The 21699-nt window shown below is 33.0% G+C and overlaps 1 protein-coding gene and 1 long non-coding RNA gene across 2 annotated transcripts in view; one reads left to right on the forward strand and one right to left on the reverse strand.

The window, feature by feature from the left end:
* The window catches only part of LOC142323954 (putative phospholipase B-like 1), a 39359-nt gene extending 35841 nt beyond the window's left edge, over nucleotides 1-3518 (reverse strand). Inside the window, exon 1 of the mRNA XM_075364363.1 lies at nucleotides 3243-3518. Within this exon, the coding sequence (XP_075220478.1) occupies nucleotides 3243-3454 (212 nt within the window). The 5' untranslated portion in view covers nucleotides 3455-3518. The remainder of the gene's footprint in view (nucleotides 1-3242) is intronic.
* A 291-nt stretch (nucleotides 3519-3809) lies between these two features.
* LOC142322954 (uncharacterized) overlaps nucleotides 3810-21699 on the forward strand; it is a 50128-nt gene continuing 32238 nt past the window's right edge. The window contains exons 1-3 of the long non-coding RNA XR_012755973.1: nucleotides 3810-3947; nucleotides 8976-9144; nucleotides 19149-19250. This is a non-coding gene — a long non-coding RNA (uncharacterized LOC142322954). The remainder of the gene's footprint in view (nucleotides 3948-8975; nucleotides 9145-19148; nucleotides 19251-21699) is intronic.

The raw sequence follows: 21699 nt of genomic DNA on the forward strand, positions 1-21699 counted from the left end.
ATTTCCTTCCTTGTACTGGAGTTCTGTCCCCTATAAGTTTTTTTTTGTCTTTTTGATTTGTTGTCCTCTATGAGTTGGAACGTCTCAATTTTCCCGTAGCCTTGAAGGCCGTAGTACGTGAATATTTGTCTAACTGTACGGCTCTGTTTAAGGATGCGCATCTAGTTTTGAAAAAGCGTCACCAGAGGAAGAATGCAGGGTTCTGTTCTCGGTCCCTTGCTGTGGAACATGGTATTCTACGGATTTCTGGGATTGACATTCCCAGAAGGGGTCACGACCCAGGCTTTCGCTGATGACCGTCTCCTGTTAGTTCGCGGTAATTCACGACCACAGCTAGAAGTCCGGGCGCAAGCGGCTTTGTCAACCGTAGAGGGCAGGATGGACATGCAAAATTTAAAGATTTCTGTGATCAAGATGAAGTGTATGCTTCTCAAGGGTGCATACAAATTATCATACAGTCGAAACCCCCACATTACTATAAAGGCTGTGTAATCAGCCGAGTGATAGGTCATAAGTACCTAGATGATTTACTTTGATGAGAAGTAGCTGTTTAGCAACCTACATTAGGCAAGTAGTGGCGGATGCTGTGATGCACAAACTTAGGAGGATTGCTTGAAAGGATTACAGTTTGTTGGGCCATCATTTGTACATGGTGTACTGAGGTGTCTTCAAAAGTATGACCTCTTATGCTGCATTTGTTTGGACACATAGGTTAAAAAGAAATCTACCACTTATTCAAAATGTAAAGAGTGCTCAGCACAAAGCCTTAATCGTATACACTGGTGTTTTTAAAACTATTTCCTATGAGGCTACCACTGTATTGAAAAGACTCTCCCAATCAACCGTGTGGAGATTGCGAAGAGGTAGGAAGGCTGAGGTATTTGGGATGAGGTTTCAAGTCAGGCCTCTGTACCAGAGCAGAACGGTGATCGCAATGCACCAGTTCTAAATTTCAAACAGTTGCCCATCTCCCACCTGTGGAGGAGGCTTTACTGCCTTGTGATGGAAGCATGGCAACAATAATGGCACATCACAACTAAGGGTAGGTCCTTGTATAAATTTATACAGGACATGGGGGATGGTACGCCTCTAGTTTGTTTTTAAGGGCAACGGGAGCACAAGTGCTCTCCAACCACGTGAATTTGAACCAGTATTTGTTTTGATTCCGCCTGGCAACTGATGAGCTGTGCATCTACAGGGAGGTCCAGTCAAAGGAACACATGATGTTCGACTGCCTAGCTCTTGGGGGGGGGGGGGGGGCAGAACTCAGGTCACCTTGGAACTTACAGGTCAAGGGGAAAATTGGCCACTCATAAGCGGCGAGTCAATGTGGTATGAGTCGCATTGTTGGACCACATGGGTGTTCCTTGTTGCTGTTGTTTTGTTCAACTAGCATCAGTAGTTTAAGGGATATATGATTCCTACCGCTTGCTGTGGGAATCTATGTTCGAGAAATGGCTGGCCATCGACCAGATATAGCTCCAAGTGCTATAATATGGTGGACAGGCACTTGCTGGCATTCAGCGACCCAGGCGTGACAGTGAATTGCTGTTCTTGATGGAATAATTTTATTTATTGACAAGTCATATATTTTAGTATGCAGACGGGCTGCACCTACCCATTTTAGTAATATATGATAAGTGAGCAGTGGGACATGCTAAGTGAGTGGTGTAGGGCACCACGCTTATTCTTCTCATGCAGTTAGGTAAGGTGTAGGAGTTAATTTAGAATATTGGTCGCTAAACTGTGTTGAGGCACAGTAACCATTTGTGGCACGGACATTCGGTCTTATGCTCTAGGGTGACCGAATGGGGTAGTGCTGGGAGAAATGCCAGACAGACCAGTAAGAGAAGTTAAAATTGATAAAAAATTATACATACCATGAAATTTGCCTCCGGGCGCAAAAGATATATACTGATTTCAAATACCAGAGGTGTGGGGGATGCTTAATGAAAATATTATTTGTCCTCTTCCCTTGAAAAAAGGTAGTAAAACATGTAATGTTTTATTTTTACTGCTCGTTGAATGTTCTGAGCTTTATACTAAAGTTATTATTGTACATCTAAATCGAACAATATCAGTAGCACCTTGAAGGAAGTTGATATGAATGGGATTTAACATTCTCTGAGGTAAAGAAGCAGTTTATCTCGTGGATTGCCCAGATGAATCATAATCCAGCTAAAATATCAGGTTGAAGTAAGCTTGTTCAATCTGAATCTTAGCCAGTGTTACTTATCTTGTAAGAATATCAAACTTTTAACATTTAATTTTTAGTTCTATTTAATTTTTAACCTTAATCCATGTTCAGACTTAACATTTTACTTGATGCAGAGATTTCTTGTTGATTCAGAACCAGTTTTAATTGATTATGCATTCATTATTAAAAAAATATGTACATATTGTTTAGTAAATGGCAATTAAAACCAGTAGTTTTTGGCTAGTTCTCTAATAAAAGAATTGAATTTTGATCTAACCACTTAGCAATCACTATAAACTTTAATAAGACAGAAATTTGAAATATCATAAACAAATAATGAGAATATCATGATGAAATTATTCAACAAAATTAAGAATAATACTGCTTAGGTTAACCAAACTGTAACAAAATGTTATGGTTAGTGGTTATTGTTAATTATGAAATCTATTGTCGCAGTCAGAATTTGGAAACTAATCGTAATTAATTTGTTGCATATATTTTCAGTCTGTTTTTGAAATTGTAAATTGTAAAACCTAGTAGTGTAGGAAAATGACAAAAAGTATCTACAACTAATAATAGAATAGAATGATATTTATATTATTTATCTAACAAATGTTTTAGTTGTTGATATTGAGTTATTTATATTTTCTATGATTAAAAAAAATTTGCCTCTTTTAGATTGACAATCTGTTCTCTGCACATTATTTAGATGTTTTGAGGGTTAGTTATTTATATAAAAATGTAGTTGTCCATTTTGTAAGATTCAATATTGTGTTATTATCTTTTACTATGGCAGTTTGCTGATACATGTCTTAAAGTAATTAAAAAGTACTTAAAATTGCTGAATTATAAAACTTAGTATTAACATCTTGTACATTTTAATAGGGTTTTATTAAGTTAAATTAAGCTATGTGGTTTGTTGCATATTACATCCTGCAGGCCTAGCCCTTATTATTGTGTTTGAGAGTTAATATATATATATATTAACTCTCTAATTGTGTTTGAGAGTTTTAAATATATATTTAGCTAGTATAATATACATTACCCTGTAATATTTCCTGTTTTTTGAATTTGTGCGTAGCAAATAATTTCATTGCTCTTTTTTGCCTCTGCTCTCACATTATTTCCATCAGTATTTAAATTTTGTATAGATATAAGTACATTGTTAGCACCATTTGTTATGAATTGATTTTCTGTTAATGCTATTATTAAATAAGACTGTAGAATTAATGTTACTGTTAACAATTTGCATAACATTATAATATATTTTACTGATGTGCTACAAGTATTTTAAAATATGTCACTACACTGTTTTTATAGTGTTATCAAAACAGCAAAAACATTAAAATTAAATAAAACAAAATTTATAGATTAGATTATAATACTTATTATTAAGTGGAATCATAGAGTGAATATGCCAGTTCATTTTTAGATAAGCTTAAAAACACAACACTGTTATTACGAACAATATAACTAAGTACTTGAGCATTTCTTGGTTTTTTATGTAAATAATCCTGTTAGTAATGATGTACTAACACTTAGTAATGTAATATCTTTCATATGGGTTTAAATATATATAACATTTTTTTTTGTAGCGTGCAGTATATGGTTATTTACTTTACCACTTCAAGAAAATTTGATTATTTCTTATGGACAGAGATTAAATTATAAATATATGCTCATTTGCCCTGTTAAGTTTAGTTGAAGCAGACTACCCTGGGCTGAAACAGTCAACTGCCCATTTACAATGGTAAGTATAATTTAACTGTCAGGATGTGCTTTTTCACTTCACAAATTTTTTTACAGAGAAAAAAGTGGTCACATTGCATTGCATGGAGATATAAATTCTCCAATAGGTGGAAAATCTTAATTTTGTAGTTGATAGTGATTATCAGGTATATTTAATTGGTTGTTTAGTAATTACTATTAAATTCTTGTTCAATACATTTTTGTATCTGTATTTGAAATATTGACATTTAGATAAACAAAAGAAGAATGAGTCTTTTTGTTTCAATGTTGGAGGAAAAAATGAGGAATGATGATGTCAGTGAAGAATTCCATGCAACTTTCCTGATTTTTCGCTAATGATCCATCAAGGTTTACATAAGCTGATAATGAAATTAGAAAATATTGGAGGCGTTTTAAATGTCTCTTGATCCTAAAACTAATTGCAATTTAGAAAGCAAACAACTTGTTCAGGAGATATAAGTAAAGAGCTATCAAATGTCATTGATTAGGCTAGAAATAACCCTCAACAAGTTTGAAAAAATCTAATGGAGTTAAGAATTAATGTTATCAGCTAAGAATAATGCATTGTGCAATTTGTGAAGATGACTTTTGATAAAAGGGTGGAATTTTAAAAGAAAATTTTATGTGTTGTGAAGCAGATACTCATTTTTCTAGCTCATTGATAAGTCTCATGAAGTATGCTTCAATTTGAACTAGTCTAGTAAACTGTCATTGGTTTGATAAAAATCCTCATGTAATTATGGAGAAGCAACTTACCTGGAGTTCATGCTAGGTGCAGGATCACAAAAAAAGGGTTCTTGGGCCTTATTTATTTGATAGAAGTGTAGCAGGCAATTCATATACTTTTATATTACAAATGTTGTTATTCCCAACCTGTTAAACAACCCTGTGTTTAACATTGACCATCCCCATGATTTTCCTTAATGGCCAGAATGCTGAGGATCAATTAATGGCCATCACATTCTTCATGTACCGTCTACGATGTCTTGCTGAGGCTGAAGATGCCAGAAGAGTTGACTTTGGTGGGTACGTTGATGTTGTTGCACCACTGGACCGCAGACTGGTATGTGGAGTGCGGCCAACTGAGGCTAGCTGAACAATGCACAGGGTCAGCGCCTGGCTGGACGACGATGGTTTGTCTCTAGGCCTCAGCAAGACATAGATGGTGGTTCTAACGAAAAAACAAATAACATTCCAACCCCGTAGGGAGAAGACATCCACCTTCTGACGTTACCAGTCGCCACATCATCCCCTCCGTTCAAAGCCCTAAGGGGCTTTAACGGAGGTCGTCTTTAGACTCTCTAACTGATTATATCTCACAGGCCTCAGTCGGAATGCCACCAATGTAAATGCCTCGGCAGATATTTGCATCAGTAAAATACAAATCAAATTTCGCCTTCACGTAGGCCTTAAACCATCCCCTCCGTTCAAAGCCCTAAGGGTCTTTAACGGAGGTCGTCTTTAGACTCTCTAACTGATTATATCTCACAGGCCTCAGTCGGAATGCCACCAATGTAAATGCCTCGGCAGATATTTGCATCAGTAAAATACAAATCAAATTTCGCCTTCACGTAGGCCTTAAACGGACATCATCACATCCAACCTAACATGATTCTGCAAACTAACTGACCGAAACCACGGAAGCGCGAACCCTGCGCCTAGATTTGACAGCATCGTTGGTTGACTGTGAATGCCTCAGAAAACGAATGAGTTTAAAATTAAATCAGTGCTACACTAGAACCAAACAAAATTATGCCTTTCGCAACATAGAAATTCATATCTACATCCAAATAAGTCGACCAATTTAGGTCACCTATTCTGGTCCGCGCAGGAACCGGGGATAAACCTCGCACCCCCACCTGGTCCAATCATGGTGTCTCGCGTGACATTAACAAGTCACGATCAGGACCGCCACCGGCGGAGGGAAGCCAAGCCCCCGGTTGAACGGATTACCATACCTCAGTGGCGCGGCCACCTACACCAGCGGGAGTCCCAAAGTGAATCATAAACAATACCAATATAACCGTGGCACGATGCCAATGCGCCTACCTCCAATCAATCCAATGCCTAAGCCGGAACCCTAGTCACCCGGGAACCTACCACGATCGAGTACCTCGATTAAACACCCTCTGCAGACCTACACACTGCAATGGTGCGAAGAAAACCAGCCACTATAGACCATTCCTCGTGGATCATCCAATTAATACAGATATCCTGAAAGAATGTATTCTCTCAAGTTCCCTAACAGCTCGTGAACGTTCGATCTCGTATTGGGGACAGACGTAGAGGACGTGGTCCACTGTATCATCAGTCCCATAATCCGGGCACTGACTCGAATCCACCTAACGAAACCTAGCCAAACTCGCCCGAAAGGCACCATGCCCGGAGAGAAACTGTGTGATATACCGATTGGGAGAGACCCATCCAATCGCACCTAAATCAGACACTATAGGAAATATACCATTCGTATAGTGACCTGTGGGGAATTCGTCCCACCTGCCCTGTCAAGATGCAAGGCCCGGGTCTTAAATATCCTGCTTTCGTTTTGACGTCAATAGGTTATTTACCTTGTAACGTTCTTGTAGGTGTAGAAATGTAGCGTTCCTTATGCTCACTAGCCGTGATATCTATTGGTTTGACTCCGGCTATAACACAGACTGCCTCCCGCGAGACTGTTCTATAACTGCCTATAACAGCCAACAAGAGGAGTCGCTGGGCCTGCAGCAAAACGTCCGCGCAATACCTAAAACCATGCGGTGAGCCCAGACAGGCGCAGCATGCAGCAAAATAGCTTCTCTGACACCTTTGTAAAGGATACGCATGGTACGGTAATTCAACTTCCAGTCGGAATGAATGACTACGGATTCCATAAAAAGCATCAGCGGCCTTTTTTGCTACATACTATAAATATTCCTTTAACCGAAAATTCTCATCAAGGATAACATCCAGGTATTTTTGAGCCGTAACGTACCGAATGGGGAGACCAGCCATCCGAACGCGGATTCATTGGAAAGCAGCCAATCGGCCCTTAAGCAACATCATTGTGGTTTTCTCTGGGCTGAAAATCAATCATCTTATGTTGCAGACTCCAGAGTTGGAGTGTCTCACAAGCATGAGCAGATTGGAACTCTAACTCGTTACATGATCCCCTTCAATCAGTAGCAGCGCGTCGTCAGCATAAGACGATATGACAACTAAATGGGAACCTTAAACGCAACATCGAATCGAATTCTATGATCCAAAGAAGGGAACTCAGAACACTGCCCTGAGGGCATCCTTTAATTAAGGTCTTACGAACCTCCGAGCCGCCATCACCCAGGGAAACGGTCCGATGGCTGAAATAACTTGAGAGCACTTATATAATTCATTTCGTGTGCACTTACGCTTCTGCATCTGAAACAGGGCAGAGGGCCACCATAAGTTGTTAAATGCCCCGGATAAGCGAATTGACACCTTCCTCTCCTTGAGTAGGCTGCGAAGTACCTCGGTACGATAATTGACCGGAAATTCAGCTTTGCTGAACAGCTTCAGAGAATCGCCGACAAAGCCACGAGAGCCATAACGTTTCCGAGCCTGCCATTCTGGTGGTCGCTAGCGTGATACCCATTGCTCTTTTGGCACGGGAGACCATCGCCGAGGAGGAACGGATTCGTACGTTCCTCACTTGGCAAGAGACCAGAGGACGACGGAACGCAAGGCTTATATCTCTTGTCAGACTGTGGACTGAGCAGCGGCATGGACAGGTGGAGTACTACGTGACCCAGTTTTTAATCGATCATGGGTACTTTCGCGCTTATCTCCATGCCATAAGGAAAGCGCCATTCCCCGACTGCGTGTATTGTCAGGGTGTATGGGATGATGGTAAGCACACCATTTTCAAATGTGCTCGGTGGGTGGCAGATCTAGGTACATTAAAGTTGGATTTCAGAGCACTGAGCCCCCACAACGTGGTTGCGTAAAAAGAGCAGCTGGAGAGTGTGGCCCGATTCATCGGGTGGATTCTCAGAGCCAAGAAGGGAGGTCTGGATAGTCCTGAGCCATGGGAAAACTAGCTAGCGGCCTTCTTCAGGCTAGAATAGGAGGACTCCACCTGAAGTAATATGTAAAATGGTTCTGGGTTGAGTCCTGGTACAAAGGTGGTGGTTTTAGCTGGTAGTCTACTGATCGCAGTTTGATAAAACTACCAGTGGGAGTAAGCTGAAATAATACCATTTTAATTACATACATAAATTCATAATATTTTAAAAATTATTGTTTTAATAAGAAAATATAAAAATAAAATAATTTAAGTTTTAACAGGGAATAATAACTTTCTATTTTTTACTTGAGGAATAGTTAAATTTGAGGACTGTATTAATTCTGGAATTGTTCAACAACATAATAAACAATTTTTTACATGTTTCTTTCTAGTATGTTTTAGATTTAGGTTTTTAAATCAAGGCCCCTATTGATTTATATAAATCTGAAAACTAGAGAATATTTAAAAACTTGCAAAAAATAAAAATGTATAATCTAAAGCTAGATAATTATTTTTATCTTTAACAATCATAATCAGTAGGCACTAAGAAATTAATACGTAAAAGAAAATAATACTTGAAGAAAACTAGAGAAAAATAGTAATGAAGAAAAACTATAATTTAAAATCCTAATAATTTAATACCTAATAAAAAATACCTATGAAATACTATAAAATGAGTATACTAAAATATCTTTGCTATTATTATAGACCAATGAAAATTTAGCTTAAAAAGGTGAAGAAATAAGCTTAGAATACTCTATAATCAACAGTTGTTTTGTGGTGTTTCTAAAGTACTGTATTTTTTTTTTAGTAATTAATGTTGCTGTTCACTAACTTTTTTTAAGTGTTAGGTTTTTTAACCATAATTTATTGATTGTGATTGTTTAATAATAATAGTAATGGACTTCTAGTTTTAGATTTTAAGTAATTTGTTTTTTAGAATTTGAATTTATTTCAGTTTAGAATAGCTTTTTCTTTGTTTTTTTTTTATTATTTATTATCTTTTTTCAGTGATATCAACTATCCATTAGAGAAAAAGAAGTTGCAGTGAATTTCAACCAGAACTTCTGTGATCTACAGGAATTAGCTAAATGATCATGGTTTTGGTCATTGGCATTTTAGCTGACTTCAACTTCCAGAATATATATTACCACCTTAACAGCTGCTATAAAATCATCAGGTAATAACAGTTGTAATTTACTTTCTTACCAATGACCCAATTATTGTTATGTTTTATATTTAGAAGTCGACATTTTTAAAAATATTTCTTATAAGATTTATATTCAGTTTTTATTCCATTTGTAGTTAGAATACAAAGTTATATAAAGTAAAATTTTGTTGAAAAAAAATTACTGTTATATCCCAATTTTTTTTCAGAATAACTTCCATTTTGTTAATACTGGTTTAAAGTTCCACTCATCAGGTTGTCCTATGTGTCTTAATTTATCTCCAAATCCACTTGTACTCCATTTAAAAACTGGAAGTCCAGTTCCTGTAGTTGGACCACTAACAGCAATAAATTGAAGAGTCTTTATTAATTTAGAATTTGTCATTTTAACATCAATTGCACCACCAGGTGCAAACCCAGTCCTAGGAATTGGATATGTTCCATTAGGTAAGTTTAGATCATGCCTAAAAAACCAAAATAAATATTAATAACAAACAATTATTCTTCTTATTTAAATTTGTGTTGCAAACTGTGTTGCTAGACTGTTCAAAAACAGCTTACATTTTAAACAGTATGTTACCAAAATTAAATAAAATATTCAAAAGAACTTCAAGAAATAAGAGATCTCAAAATCAATTTTTAGAATTAAAAAACTTTCTGTGTTATTAACTTTGTACTCTTGTACAAAAGTTAATATCTCACCACAGAGGTAACTAAATTGGGAATGCAGTCTGGTTTCTTGCTTGCACTACATTCCTATTAAAATAAAACATTGTTGCATGGGCTAGAAAAACTTTTATTGAATTATTGAACATATCCCCTTTTAAAAAAAATTTACATTGTGTACTTGATATTTTCTTTGTGTATAAACTTGTTTTTTCATACTGTGGTCTTTAAATATTTTTAATAATTTTATTTATAATTTCATGGAATCAGTAGCTTCAGCACAAATGATTGAATGTTTATTGATTGTTCTGATTACATATTACAATCTTGCTAAAAAAAATCATGCAGCAATTTTCTTAGTTATAAGCATCACAAAGGTAAATGCTCGTCTTATACCAATGTTACTGACAAATAATATAGATGTAAAATGAAAATGTACAGTTGCAACTTTTTCTTAAGTTTTATCTTATGCTGTGAATTAGCTGTAATGAATAACTGTATGATGCATGTGTGGATTAGCTGTAATGGATAGCTGTATGGATGTTATGGGTAACTTCTCATATATTTTGAACTGACTAGACATAGATTTTGAACAAACGAACATTTACATTTTTATTTATATAGATTTTAAAAATTTAATCTAAGAAATTTAATTCTATGATATTTTTAACATCTGGATTGAGTAAAAGTATTACCACATTAACAAATCATGCCCATTCAATCCAGTTGTATCACTGTCACCAAATTTTAAAATGAACTCATTCAATGATCTGTGTACTTTCCTATATTCTTCAGAATGTCAGAAAACAGGTTAGCCTATTTATAACCGCTCTCTAAACATTTCACTGTTTACCTCCTGATGATAATTTCCATTTTGCTTTGATTGAAAAATTAACTTATGATTCTCTATTGACTCGTGCTTGGAGTATCTGGGATAGCAGATAATTAATTGTTATACATTTCGAATTACTTAGAAGTTACTCTTGCATGCACAAGCTTGTGCATGAAAAATGCCATGTCTAACCAGGATTCAAACCTGGGACCTCTGGATGAAAGGCTGAGAGACACTATCACTCCGCCAAACTCCATGGCATAGTGTTAGCAAATATAAAACTTCATTTAAAGATAAAGTTTTTTACAGTTACAAGTGAGGGAGTCTTATAACCACCGTAGTCTATTTTATCACTAAAACCACTTGTATTTTTTTTTATTGTAGGATCGTAGTACTCCTAAACAAAATTCTGAAATTGTTTAATTCTGTAACCCATTTTTATAAATGGAATTTTTTCTGAGGATATTCACATGATTGGCCAGTTGAATTACTGCTAGTGACAACATTATGATTGGCTTTGGAACAAATCTTCTGTACTGTATGCAATGACAAAAAAATACAGCTGCAGCATTTTCCTTGGTGGAAGGAAAGATTTCTTTAATTGTCACATTAGGTTTAGAGTATACAAGTTCTTTAAAATAGCATTGCTTGTTATAAACCATTGTTTTATTTTATCTCTGAACATGTGAATGACTCTTATCTGACATTGTTTACAGCATTTATCAATAGATAAAAATGAAACAACAATGTGTATTGAAAACTGGAAACAATATTTGGACATTAATAACCAAACTGGATGAAGAGTAATATCTAAGCATATCCAGACCTGTTCATCTCTAAATGCCAGTTGAATACTACTTGTACGTTTGTAGCCTCCTAGTAATGTAGCGTCATTAAAGTTAGGGTTGTAGTGAAATATTTTACAACAGGAAAAAGGTTTTGTTTTCAATATGAGCAGTAATGAGATGTTCAAATATATAAAAGTAATTTTATATAATATACTGTATATATATTTATATATATAGATATACTAGCAGACCAATCGCGGCTTTGCCTGCGCTATATAGTTATTTGCATTTCCTGTTGCAGTGAGGGGATGTGTTTAGCCAATTAGGGCTCGCTTCACTTACACTTCCTATCTACCCAGGAGGCTCTGTCCGCTAGCCCCCCTGTATTCAATAAACTCATGCTTGTGAGAAAAATAATAAATAAAAATTAAAATCTGTTCAATTTATAAAAACTATCAGAGTATTGCAATATCTTCACAGGAACAGTTTGGTCAGTACAGCTTGTAATGATTTAAGAAGATAGGTTTCAAAACAATTGGCCTCCATCTTAAAAATATTAGTTATAAAACTGATTGCTCGTACTTCATATCGGCAAAAATGTATTTTACCTGGTTTTTAGCGTTATCTGGCAAACACCATAAGAGGTGACTGTATTTCATTTATAATTTTTAAAAAAATTTTTTAATTTAATTTTATGTTTTTTAATCGTGTAACTGGAGGCAGATGCACCAATCATGTTGTACAAAAAGTAACAGGGGCTCTGTTGGTTGAGCCACCCCTTAAACATTATCACACCCCTTAAAAAATAAAAATTCAAAAAAGTCCGAAAATAGCTTTTAGATATTTATCTGAAGACTATTTGCAAGTTCAATTTAGTGAATATCTCATTTAATATGGTCAGAAATGGGGAAATTTTGCAAGTTGTTGACATTTTTTCTACTTTTCTTCATCTCTTTCAAGGTTGAATTTTGAAAAATCTAGAAATTTTTAGATTTTTACATAAAAATTATTCACACCAAAAATCAAGTTGTTATCTCTCAGTAGTTTTGCTGGGCATTGATGAATCAGTCAGTCAGGACATGTTCTTTTAAATGTATAGAAGATTCATAAAAACTTCTCCTCGACAATTACTTTCATGACCACAGGTTATTCAGATTACTTTTTTGCTATTGCAAAGCAATAAAAAATATAATAAAATTAAAAAAAAAAATTCATATTAAGATTTTATCACTACCATATTCTTGTTTAAGGAAAATATGTAACAGTTATTTTATTCCTTACCTGGCTGCAATTGCATTTGAAGCACTGTATGGTGGAATGCATATATCACATCGAGAAAATTCATCATGCTTATAATTATTTGACCTCATGAATGTCATAAGTGAATCAAGATCTTTTATTTTATCATGATCTCGTTTCATTATCTTTGCTCTTGGACATCTATTGTAATTAAACCTGTTGTAATTGTAACATTTCAGTTGTTCAATATAATTTAATAATAACAGTTATTATTATTTTAATTGTTAATAATAATAATAATAATTATAATTCATTACATATAATATATTGATAATATTAACGTAATATTATTAATAATATAATTTGTATCATTTGTCTTTATTATGTGATGTACCAAAGACTTTGCTGTTCTGTTGTAGAAAATAAAAACAAATAAATAATATTATTATCATTATTATTATTTTCATCAAGGCAGAAATAGGCTTCTGTATTCTGGCTGTCTGGAATCTGTAAACTATACATCAGGATGCTCTTAATACTAAAATGGTAGTATATTTCTGTCTAAATTTTGGTTTCTATTTCCGGTTAATAAGCGTAGTTTTATACTGTTTTCTCATCAAACTTAAAATTTATTTTAAATCTAATAATATTAAAGTTAATAAAAAGACAATCTTTTTTTAAAAAGCAATTCACAAATATACTTCATTAAAACTAATGTTGAACGAATAATAAGAGTAAAATACAGGTGCGGCAATCAATCAGGCGATTTGGCAACACTGTTTTTGAGAGGTAGAATTGAGAAGGGATGAAACCATTACAGCCACTTTTTATCTTACTGAAAAGCATTTAGTTGCAATGGAGCAGTGGAGTGGAGAACAACGCAACGTACCTTTGCTGTGGAAGTAATTTTACAAAAACAGTGACAGTTATGTAATCGCTCAGTGTGAATTTTGAAAACATTACTCAATTGATCACAATCATGCTGTTAGATCAGCTTATCCCATCGGAGACTTGGTTTCGCCGCTGGCCACTTGGTTATATGCTAAAGAAGAAAGGCAGTAGTGTAAAAACAGTACATATACCTGAGAATATCATGACTGAGAGAGAAGCATTTGAGCGAAGTCCATGCCAATCAGTGAGTTGTCACACTGTCTCACTTGGACTGTCTGACTGCAGTATGCGATGAATTTTACCTGACCTCAAAATTCATCTGTATAAAATTCAAATAACTCATTGCATGAAAGTGACTGTGAAAACAGGGTAAATTTCAGTCAAATTATACTGCAGTTAGTTAATGAAAGGTAAGACTGTTAACAAATTACTGATGAGCGATAAGACTCATTATCATTTTTCAGGATTTTTTAACAAGCAAAATATCTGATACTGAGCTTCCAAAAACTGTGAATTCTCCTTGAGATGCTGCAGAGAGTAATGGGTGACTTTAGCAAGAGACTTGCTGAATGTGTTCGGTGGAATGATGATCATCTGCAAAAGTCATTTTTAAATAAAAATTTCTCTTTTCGATGACTTAAGATCAAATTAGTAGATGCTTTCAGGTTTATGTTGTGTTAATACTTGTTAAAACCAAATAAAATTAATAATTTACTCATAACGTTTTTAAAATTGTCCAATTCACTGCTGCACTCTGTATAAATTAAAAATTTTATTCTAACACTAAATTAAGCAAAATTATTAAAGAAGCTGTAGAAACTATTTTAATCACTCTTTCAGATGATATAAAGTATAAATAAATAACAGGTCTTGTCCAAATTAACTTGATCTCTTTTTATACCGCATCATTCCCTTTAGATCAAAGCTTATACATTAAGATCCAATCACAGGTAACTGTATTTTTAACTAGACTTGAATTTAGGTCCTGCATTATTAAAGGAGTGCATAATTGTCTAATCTTTTCAACTTATTAATGAATAGCAGAAATTTGCTTTAAACCATTCCTAAATAATTAAAAGTTTTAATTTGATCGGTATACATTATACATTAATGTATACATTATTTGTATAATGTATATGTTATACAGGTCAACTGTAAATAAACCTTGATCAGAACAGTATTATAAATACACATTTAAATAATATAGAATCGTAAAATCTATATTAGTACTTAAAAAATAAATAGTTTATGTATGAAATTATAGTAACTCTTCATTACACATATAACACTAATGTGCAATTTAATCATAGTTATGTACCTACCATTTACCATATTTTTGTTCAAGCTCATAAGCACCATTTAAAATAAATATATCTTTGTAGAAAGGTAAATTATAGCTTGGCCAGTATCGTTGTTTCTTTAAAACATTTGTTTGATCAGCTGCCGTTATATAACTTGGCACTTGTTCAAGAACCCATAATAATCCTTTCTTTGGGGGTTTCCTGTAAAGAAAACACATTTTATTAAATTATTTATTCCAAATACATTTTTTAAACATATGAGGTATGTTTTTAAAATTAGGTCGATTTTGAAATAAAAACAAAACTGAAAAATATGATTAAAATGTATTACTTATGTATAGAAACCACATTTATTTACTACTTCTTTACATAGCTGCCTTCAACCTATTTTTCATAGTGTTTCAATAGCTTCTTCATTCTCTCTTTAAGAAATTCTGCCACCAGTGATTTACTCCAAGCCACTGTTTAAGGTGAAGAAAAAGAAAATAATCAGTAGAAGCTAAGTCAGAACTTTAGGGTGGATGATTAAATAACTTCTAAGAAATTTTTCCAATTAGATCACCATCTGATTTGCCGTGAGTGGCCTGACATTGTTATGAAAAAACAAAATATGGGATAGCATCCCATATTGATTGTTGTTTTATAGCTCTTCTAATATTTTTTTACATTTTGCAATTCGTATCGGCATTCACAGTAGTTTCACAATCACTAAATTCATCAAGGAAGACTCCTCTTTGTCCAGAAAAAACATTAGCGATAAGCTTGTTTAGCAAACGTTCTTGTTTGACCTTCTTTGATCAAGATGATGATGAAATCCATCATAGTATCACTGTTACTTTTTCTCGAAGTTGGAATAAGAAATCCAGGTTTTATCACTGGTAACAATGTGATTAAACAATTCATTTTTAACACCATGAAAGTTCATACACTACAGCAAGTTGGTTTTCCTTTAGTGTGTCAGTTAATATCTTCAGCATACAAAGTTTTTGTCAAAACTTCATAATTCAAAGATAATTGTGAAAAGTTAAGTGCTGGTTTTATAGAATTTCTTCATTAACTTTTCAATCAAATCATTGATAGCCGGACGCTGTGTTCTTAATCATGAAATGTTTGTTCACCATTTTTGAAATGAACAGTACCATTTTTTTACTTTAGCTTCACTCATAACATTCGCCCATAAACATCGTACATTTTTTTATGGATTTCAGCCAGAGCGTTGTTTTTTGGCATCAAAAATCAGATTACTCCTCATACTTCACACTTGGCAGGATCACAAATTGTAGCACTCATTATAAATGGATGAATATAAACAATGAAAAAAATGACGAAACTATTGTTGCTAACAACAATGAAACAACAACATTGAATGAAGTAGACATTGTGAATTACACAAGCGCCATCTTTTACATCATGTATATAGGCGATAAATTCAAGATGGACCTTACTTTAAAGACATGCATCATGTATTTATAACGTACATAATGTTATTGCTTTTAAAAAATGTATTGTTAAAGTCTTTGTAAAAGTCAGAAAACCATATGATTACCTTCATATGCCAGACATTTCCAGGGATGGAGGATGAAGCTTTAGGAAGCTTAAGGCTAAAACATCACTTAAGGCTTCGGATGCCTAATTTTGGATGGCTCTAGTTCATGTAGGTAAGGTAGTCATGAATTGGTCATTAATGAGTGCTTCCATATTGAATAAAATGATTTTATCTTCCTTGCTTTTATGGATGAGACAGGCACTTGCTGCTTGGTGGTATCTTAACACATACAGGTAGGTTTTTCTTATTCTGTAATTCTAGCTTTCTTGCCATCTACTTTTTTCCTTCTCCACATTACTTATCTTACCCTCTTCCAAGGTAAAAGTCATGCCCCGATTAGATGGGGCGATTAAATTTGAGTACCTGGTATTTGTTATTAATTTTTAAGTTGGGCTGTGAAAGAGATAAAGAGATCAGGAGTTATACCTAAACTGGACCTGAACTTAATAAAAGTTCTATTTGGATGAGTTTTGAGTTCTTTTCAAAAAGATGAAAATTTTTGTTTAGTACAACCTTTCCTAAAATGGCTCCTAAATTCAAAAATAAAAGTCTTATTTAAAATTTCAAGTTCCTCCAGATGGTGTCTTTTGATTAAATTTGGTATATATATTTTTTCTTGAAAATTTTATTGCTGTTAATTATTTTATTCAGAAATGGCAGAACAAAGAAATAAAATTGGGATTACATTATAAAACATTACATTAGATAAAAGTTCAGTTAATTCTTTTTTACTAATATATATATATATATGCACACACAATTTTTTTTATGATTGCTTATTTCTTTTTGATTAGTTTAATGTGTAACATTTCATTGTGAATATAAATGTTTTATTTGATATGATATGTATTGTTAATACTTCAAAGATATCAACTTATCATAATTTTTTTTTACTCCATCTTACAAATGTACTAATCTTTTGAGTTTCACCATAGAAAAATTGAACTATCACTTTCATCCACTTATAAGAATTATTTTCTGAAGATTGTTATTTATTTAAAAAATTTATCATGTAAGTACTTGTCTGTCTGTTGAGGCATTTTTAATGAACAACTAAACTTCCATTATCTTCTGCCTTAAATATGGATTTGAATTGTCGTAAGGTTTGTGAACAATTTGAATTAGAATGTTTGTTTTAAAATGTTCTAAAACATTTTAAAATGGTAAGGACTTTTCTTGACCTCTAAAGAAGCTTTTTTTAATGAAGGTTAAGCATTGTGTAATTACACATAGTATAACCACTTTATAATTTATTAAAGAATTGCTTAAATAATTTAACATTACTTAAACTGATATTTTTTTAAGTTTTTATCTTTCTTGTATCTACACGCAAGTTGCATACCTAACCCATGCAATCCTCTGATAGCTTAACTGAAAACAGTGATCAGTAATCAAGATTTAAATACTCACATAAGTATTAAAACACTAAATATTTAAACATACTTAATGTTTAAATAAATGTTATATACGACATGTAACAATTTTTTTCTTGAAAAAAATTAAAAAATTAAAAATTTTTTCTTAAAAATATTCTTAACAAAAAATGGTGAATAATCTTTCCAAAATCAGGGTAGTAGGAATCCAGAATAGGCCTAAAATCATCTAACCCTACTTCATCTAATAGCCCTATTATGTGTTTACTCTCTAAACTGAGTGCTAAATGATTTCATAGATAAATATTTGCCTAAATAAGGATATAACCTTAGTGCCATACATGTGTTGAAAATATGGAATGAGTTGTTAATATATGCACCCCCATATTTATCAGTGATAATTTTGGTATACTTGTGATACAACCAACATCATGTCTGCTTTGGTATCATTTTTTCTGAGAGAAGGCTTACCACTGGGCAAACTTAGGAATATATTTACCACAACATGCAAAGTTTAGTCAGTATATGTGAACAGGATGAAGTTTACCAATATACTAAATTAATAAAAACATTATACTAAATGAAGACAACATGAACATGAATCAGTTATACTATTTAACTGAAAAATGTACAGTATTAAGGGAGAATTGTTTAATAGATCAGCAAACATATTCAGAAAGCATATTTATTTATTATCAAAGAGGAGTTAATACCTAAATACATTCAATTTATGATAGATGAATCTTGTAGTGTGTGAAAAGTGTCAAGACTGATTGGAATTCAAACCTAGATTATACTGGTTAAAAAACACTTATTCTACACTCTGCTATGGAAGTCGATGGAGTGAACTCTTCAGCATATAAGTACAATAAATCAAAAAATTTAATTATTGTTGAAACCTAAAATGTAAGACCTGTTCAAATAGCAGAGGAGTTATGAACTGTACTGTCAATATTGTACCAAGGCTCAGCAGAACATGAGTACAATTGTTTGATCTACACTAATTACACTTAATTGTTAAATCCCAATGCCAGGATTTAAAATGTACACAGAATAATTTGTAATTTAATCTTCTGTTAGCAACATATTGAAGAAATTGTATAATAAAACATTTTAAAAAAGTTATTCAAAACATTTTCAGTTGTCTTTGTGACTGATCTCACTGAGTTGTACTGTTGTTAGCTGATATTACTTATGGTTGGCTTTTTTATTAAATAGACATTTTGGATAGGCATCTATAAAAAATAAGGCTGAGTATATGTTATTGAATTGTCAAGTCATTTAGTGTATTTTTGTTCTGTTTTATTTTCCTTTATATGTAAATATATCACAATCGACAAATATGTCAAGATGTGAACCTTTTTTGTTTTGTTCCTGCAGAATATCAAGACTGATGTCAATGTTGGTGGATATCAGCTAATTTTGTGAAAACAGCCAAACAGTCGCTGAGGATGATCATAAAACAATTGAACAAGTTTTGAAGTAAGTTTCAAAAAAAAAAAATTTCATTATTCATTTTGGTTCAGTGTATTGTTACAAAAGTGTAAATTTCAAGTTAATATCTTCACTGATTGTCATGAACAAGAACAAAACAGTGATTGAGAATTTATTCCATTTCTAAAAATTTAAAAAAAGTAATTTCGTCTGATCCTGTTATGAGAAATTTTATTTTAAAATCATCAAAAAATAATTATATAACAAATTTTTTCATCGATTTGTTTTATGTTAATGTGTGATGACTTACCCTGGTATGAATTTATTATAATCAATTATCATCCACTGATTATTATATGTTCCGCTATTTCTCTCTGAATATATTTTAGTCCAACTTTTACCACTTGTCGCTAATCGATTTGCCACCATTACTCGTACAAATGATAAAATCTGTAAATTCAGTATATTACTTAGTTTAAATCATTAAAGTACTACTCATAACAATTAACTGGTGTGAGAAACTTTGATTAATAATAATAAAAATAATATTTAATGTAAATGTAATTAAATGAATTTTATTACATATGAAACCAGTCACTTACATTAAATCGACTGTCCTGTTAAACTAGTAATTATACTGCAGAAATTCAAGAAATGATGTTTTGTTTGATATTGGTACAGCATTAAATTTTATTTATAAATTCAAACTAAGCATTTGAAATAGTAAAAAAAGTGTTCAAAAAAGACTGTACCTGAATAAGTATCTTAAAAAGTTATTGAAGTATTCTAATTTTTACCCAGTTTTTGAAAGCTTATCAGTTAATCAAGAGAATCAGCTGTTTTGGGTTAGCTACTGTTTAAACAGAGGAAGGATCCATGTAATGAAGGAAAACTTTCTGTGCTTATTTAGAAAATAAAATCCATTGTATAGAAATGTGGTAATTTAATGATAAATTGATGTTATCACATGGTTTTTATACATAACTTAGGTGAATATTTGGCTTGTCATGTGCAGATGATACTAACATTTATTTGTATTCGGAAATGATTGAAGATCTAGAAATTATGTTTGTAAAGACCAACAAATTTGTCCAATTTCATAGAAACTTTATTAATAAGATTTTAATTTTATGATACTTGTATTTATCATTAGTAATAGATTTAATGATAACATAAACCTGTATTTTGATGCGTATGTTAATTGTAAGATCATAGTTTAATGGTTGATTTTTCATGATTGAATTAATCATGGAATAAATATGTAAATAAAACATATGTATTAAAATAAGCACGAGTATATCCGTGATTAAATAATGTTATCTAATCATGACAAAAAATTGTTATTGTTATCTAATGCAATATACAACAAATATGATGAAAAGAAAAAAATCCTATAGACAGGCTTTTGTAACTGTTTATTTATTAGATAAATAAATTATTTTTGTGGAGGAAAATGGGTCAAGTTAAAAAGGAAATGGATATTTATGGATGTACGAGGGACGATCAGAAAGTAAGCTACACTCCCTCTATGAAACAAACACATATTTATAAGACAATTTTTTTTTTATTGAACAAAAAACTACATATTTTTATCTATTTTTCAACATAATCACCAAGTTTTTCTAAACACTTTTCATACCTCGTGACAAGTTTTTCATTCCCACTCTCATTAAAATTTCGTCCAATTTCCTTCAGCCATTTAAGGACCACTTCCTTCAGTTAATCATCATTAGAAAAATGCTTCTCTCCCAGGTCTTGCTTGAGAGGACCAAACAGGTGGTAGTCGCAGGTGCTAGGTCAGGGCTGTAAGGCAAATGAGACCACTTGAATTTTTGCAGTGTAACTCCTTTGTCACATGAGCTGAATGAAGAGTAGTGTTGTCGTGAAAAAAAAACAATCCCATTGCTCAATCTTCCAGTCTTTGATCTTTAATGGCTTTACATAATTTTTTTAAAGTCACACAGTAAGATTTGGCTGATTGTTGTTCCTTGGGGCATAAATTCACTGTAAACAACTCCCTCAGAATCAAAAAAAAAACTGTTAGCATAACCTTTGAACATGTGGGAATGTTTTCACTTTTTTTTGCTGTGAGAAATTTTTGTCACCATTCATGTGATGCTCGTTTAATCTCAGGAGTGTAATGAAGCACCCACCTCTCAACCCTTGTGATGATTTGTTTCAAAAACTGTGGACCAGTTTTGGAATAATGTTGAAGAAAAGAAAGAGCAGATGCAAAATGTTGATGTTTGTGGTTGTCAATCAACAGTGTGGCACCCATCATGCACACATCTTATGCTGACCAAGCTGATCGTGAATAATCACAAACACACTACCATAACTGATGTTAAGTTCACTTGCAATCTCTCTAATTTTAATGTGCTGGTTGCTCAAGATAATTTCATTCACTCGTTCTGCATTACCCGTTGTGTTTGCAGTTGAAGGATATCCAGCACGCAGTTTGTCACTCACATTTGTTCTTCAGTTTCTGAACATTTGG

The sequence above is a fragment of the Lycorma delicatula genome, chromosome 4 (genome assembly GCF_047948215.1).
Source record: "Lycorma delicatula isolate Av1 chromosome 4, ASM4794821v1, whole genome shotgun sequence".
Classification (NCBI taxonomy): Eukaryota; Metazoa; Arthropoda; class Insecta; order Hemiptera; family Fulgoridae; genus Lycorma; species Lycorma delicatula.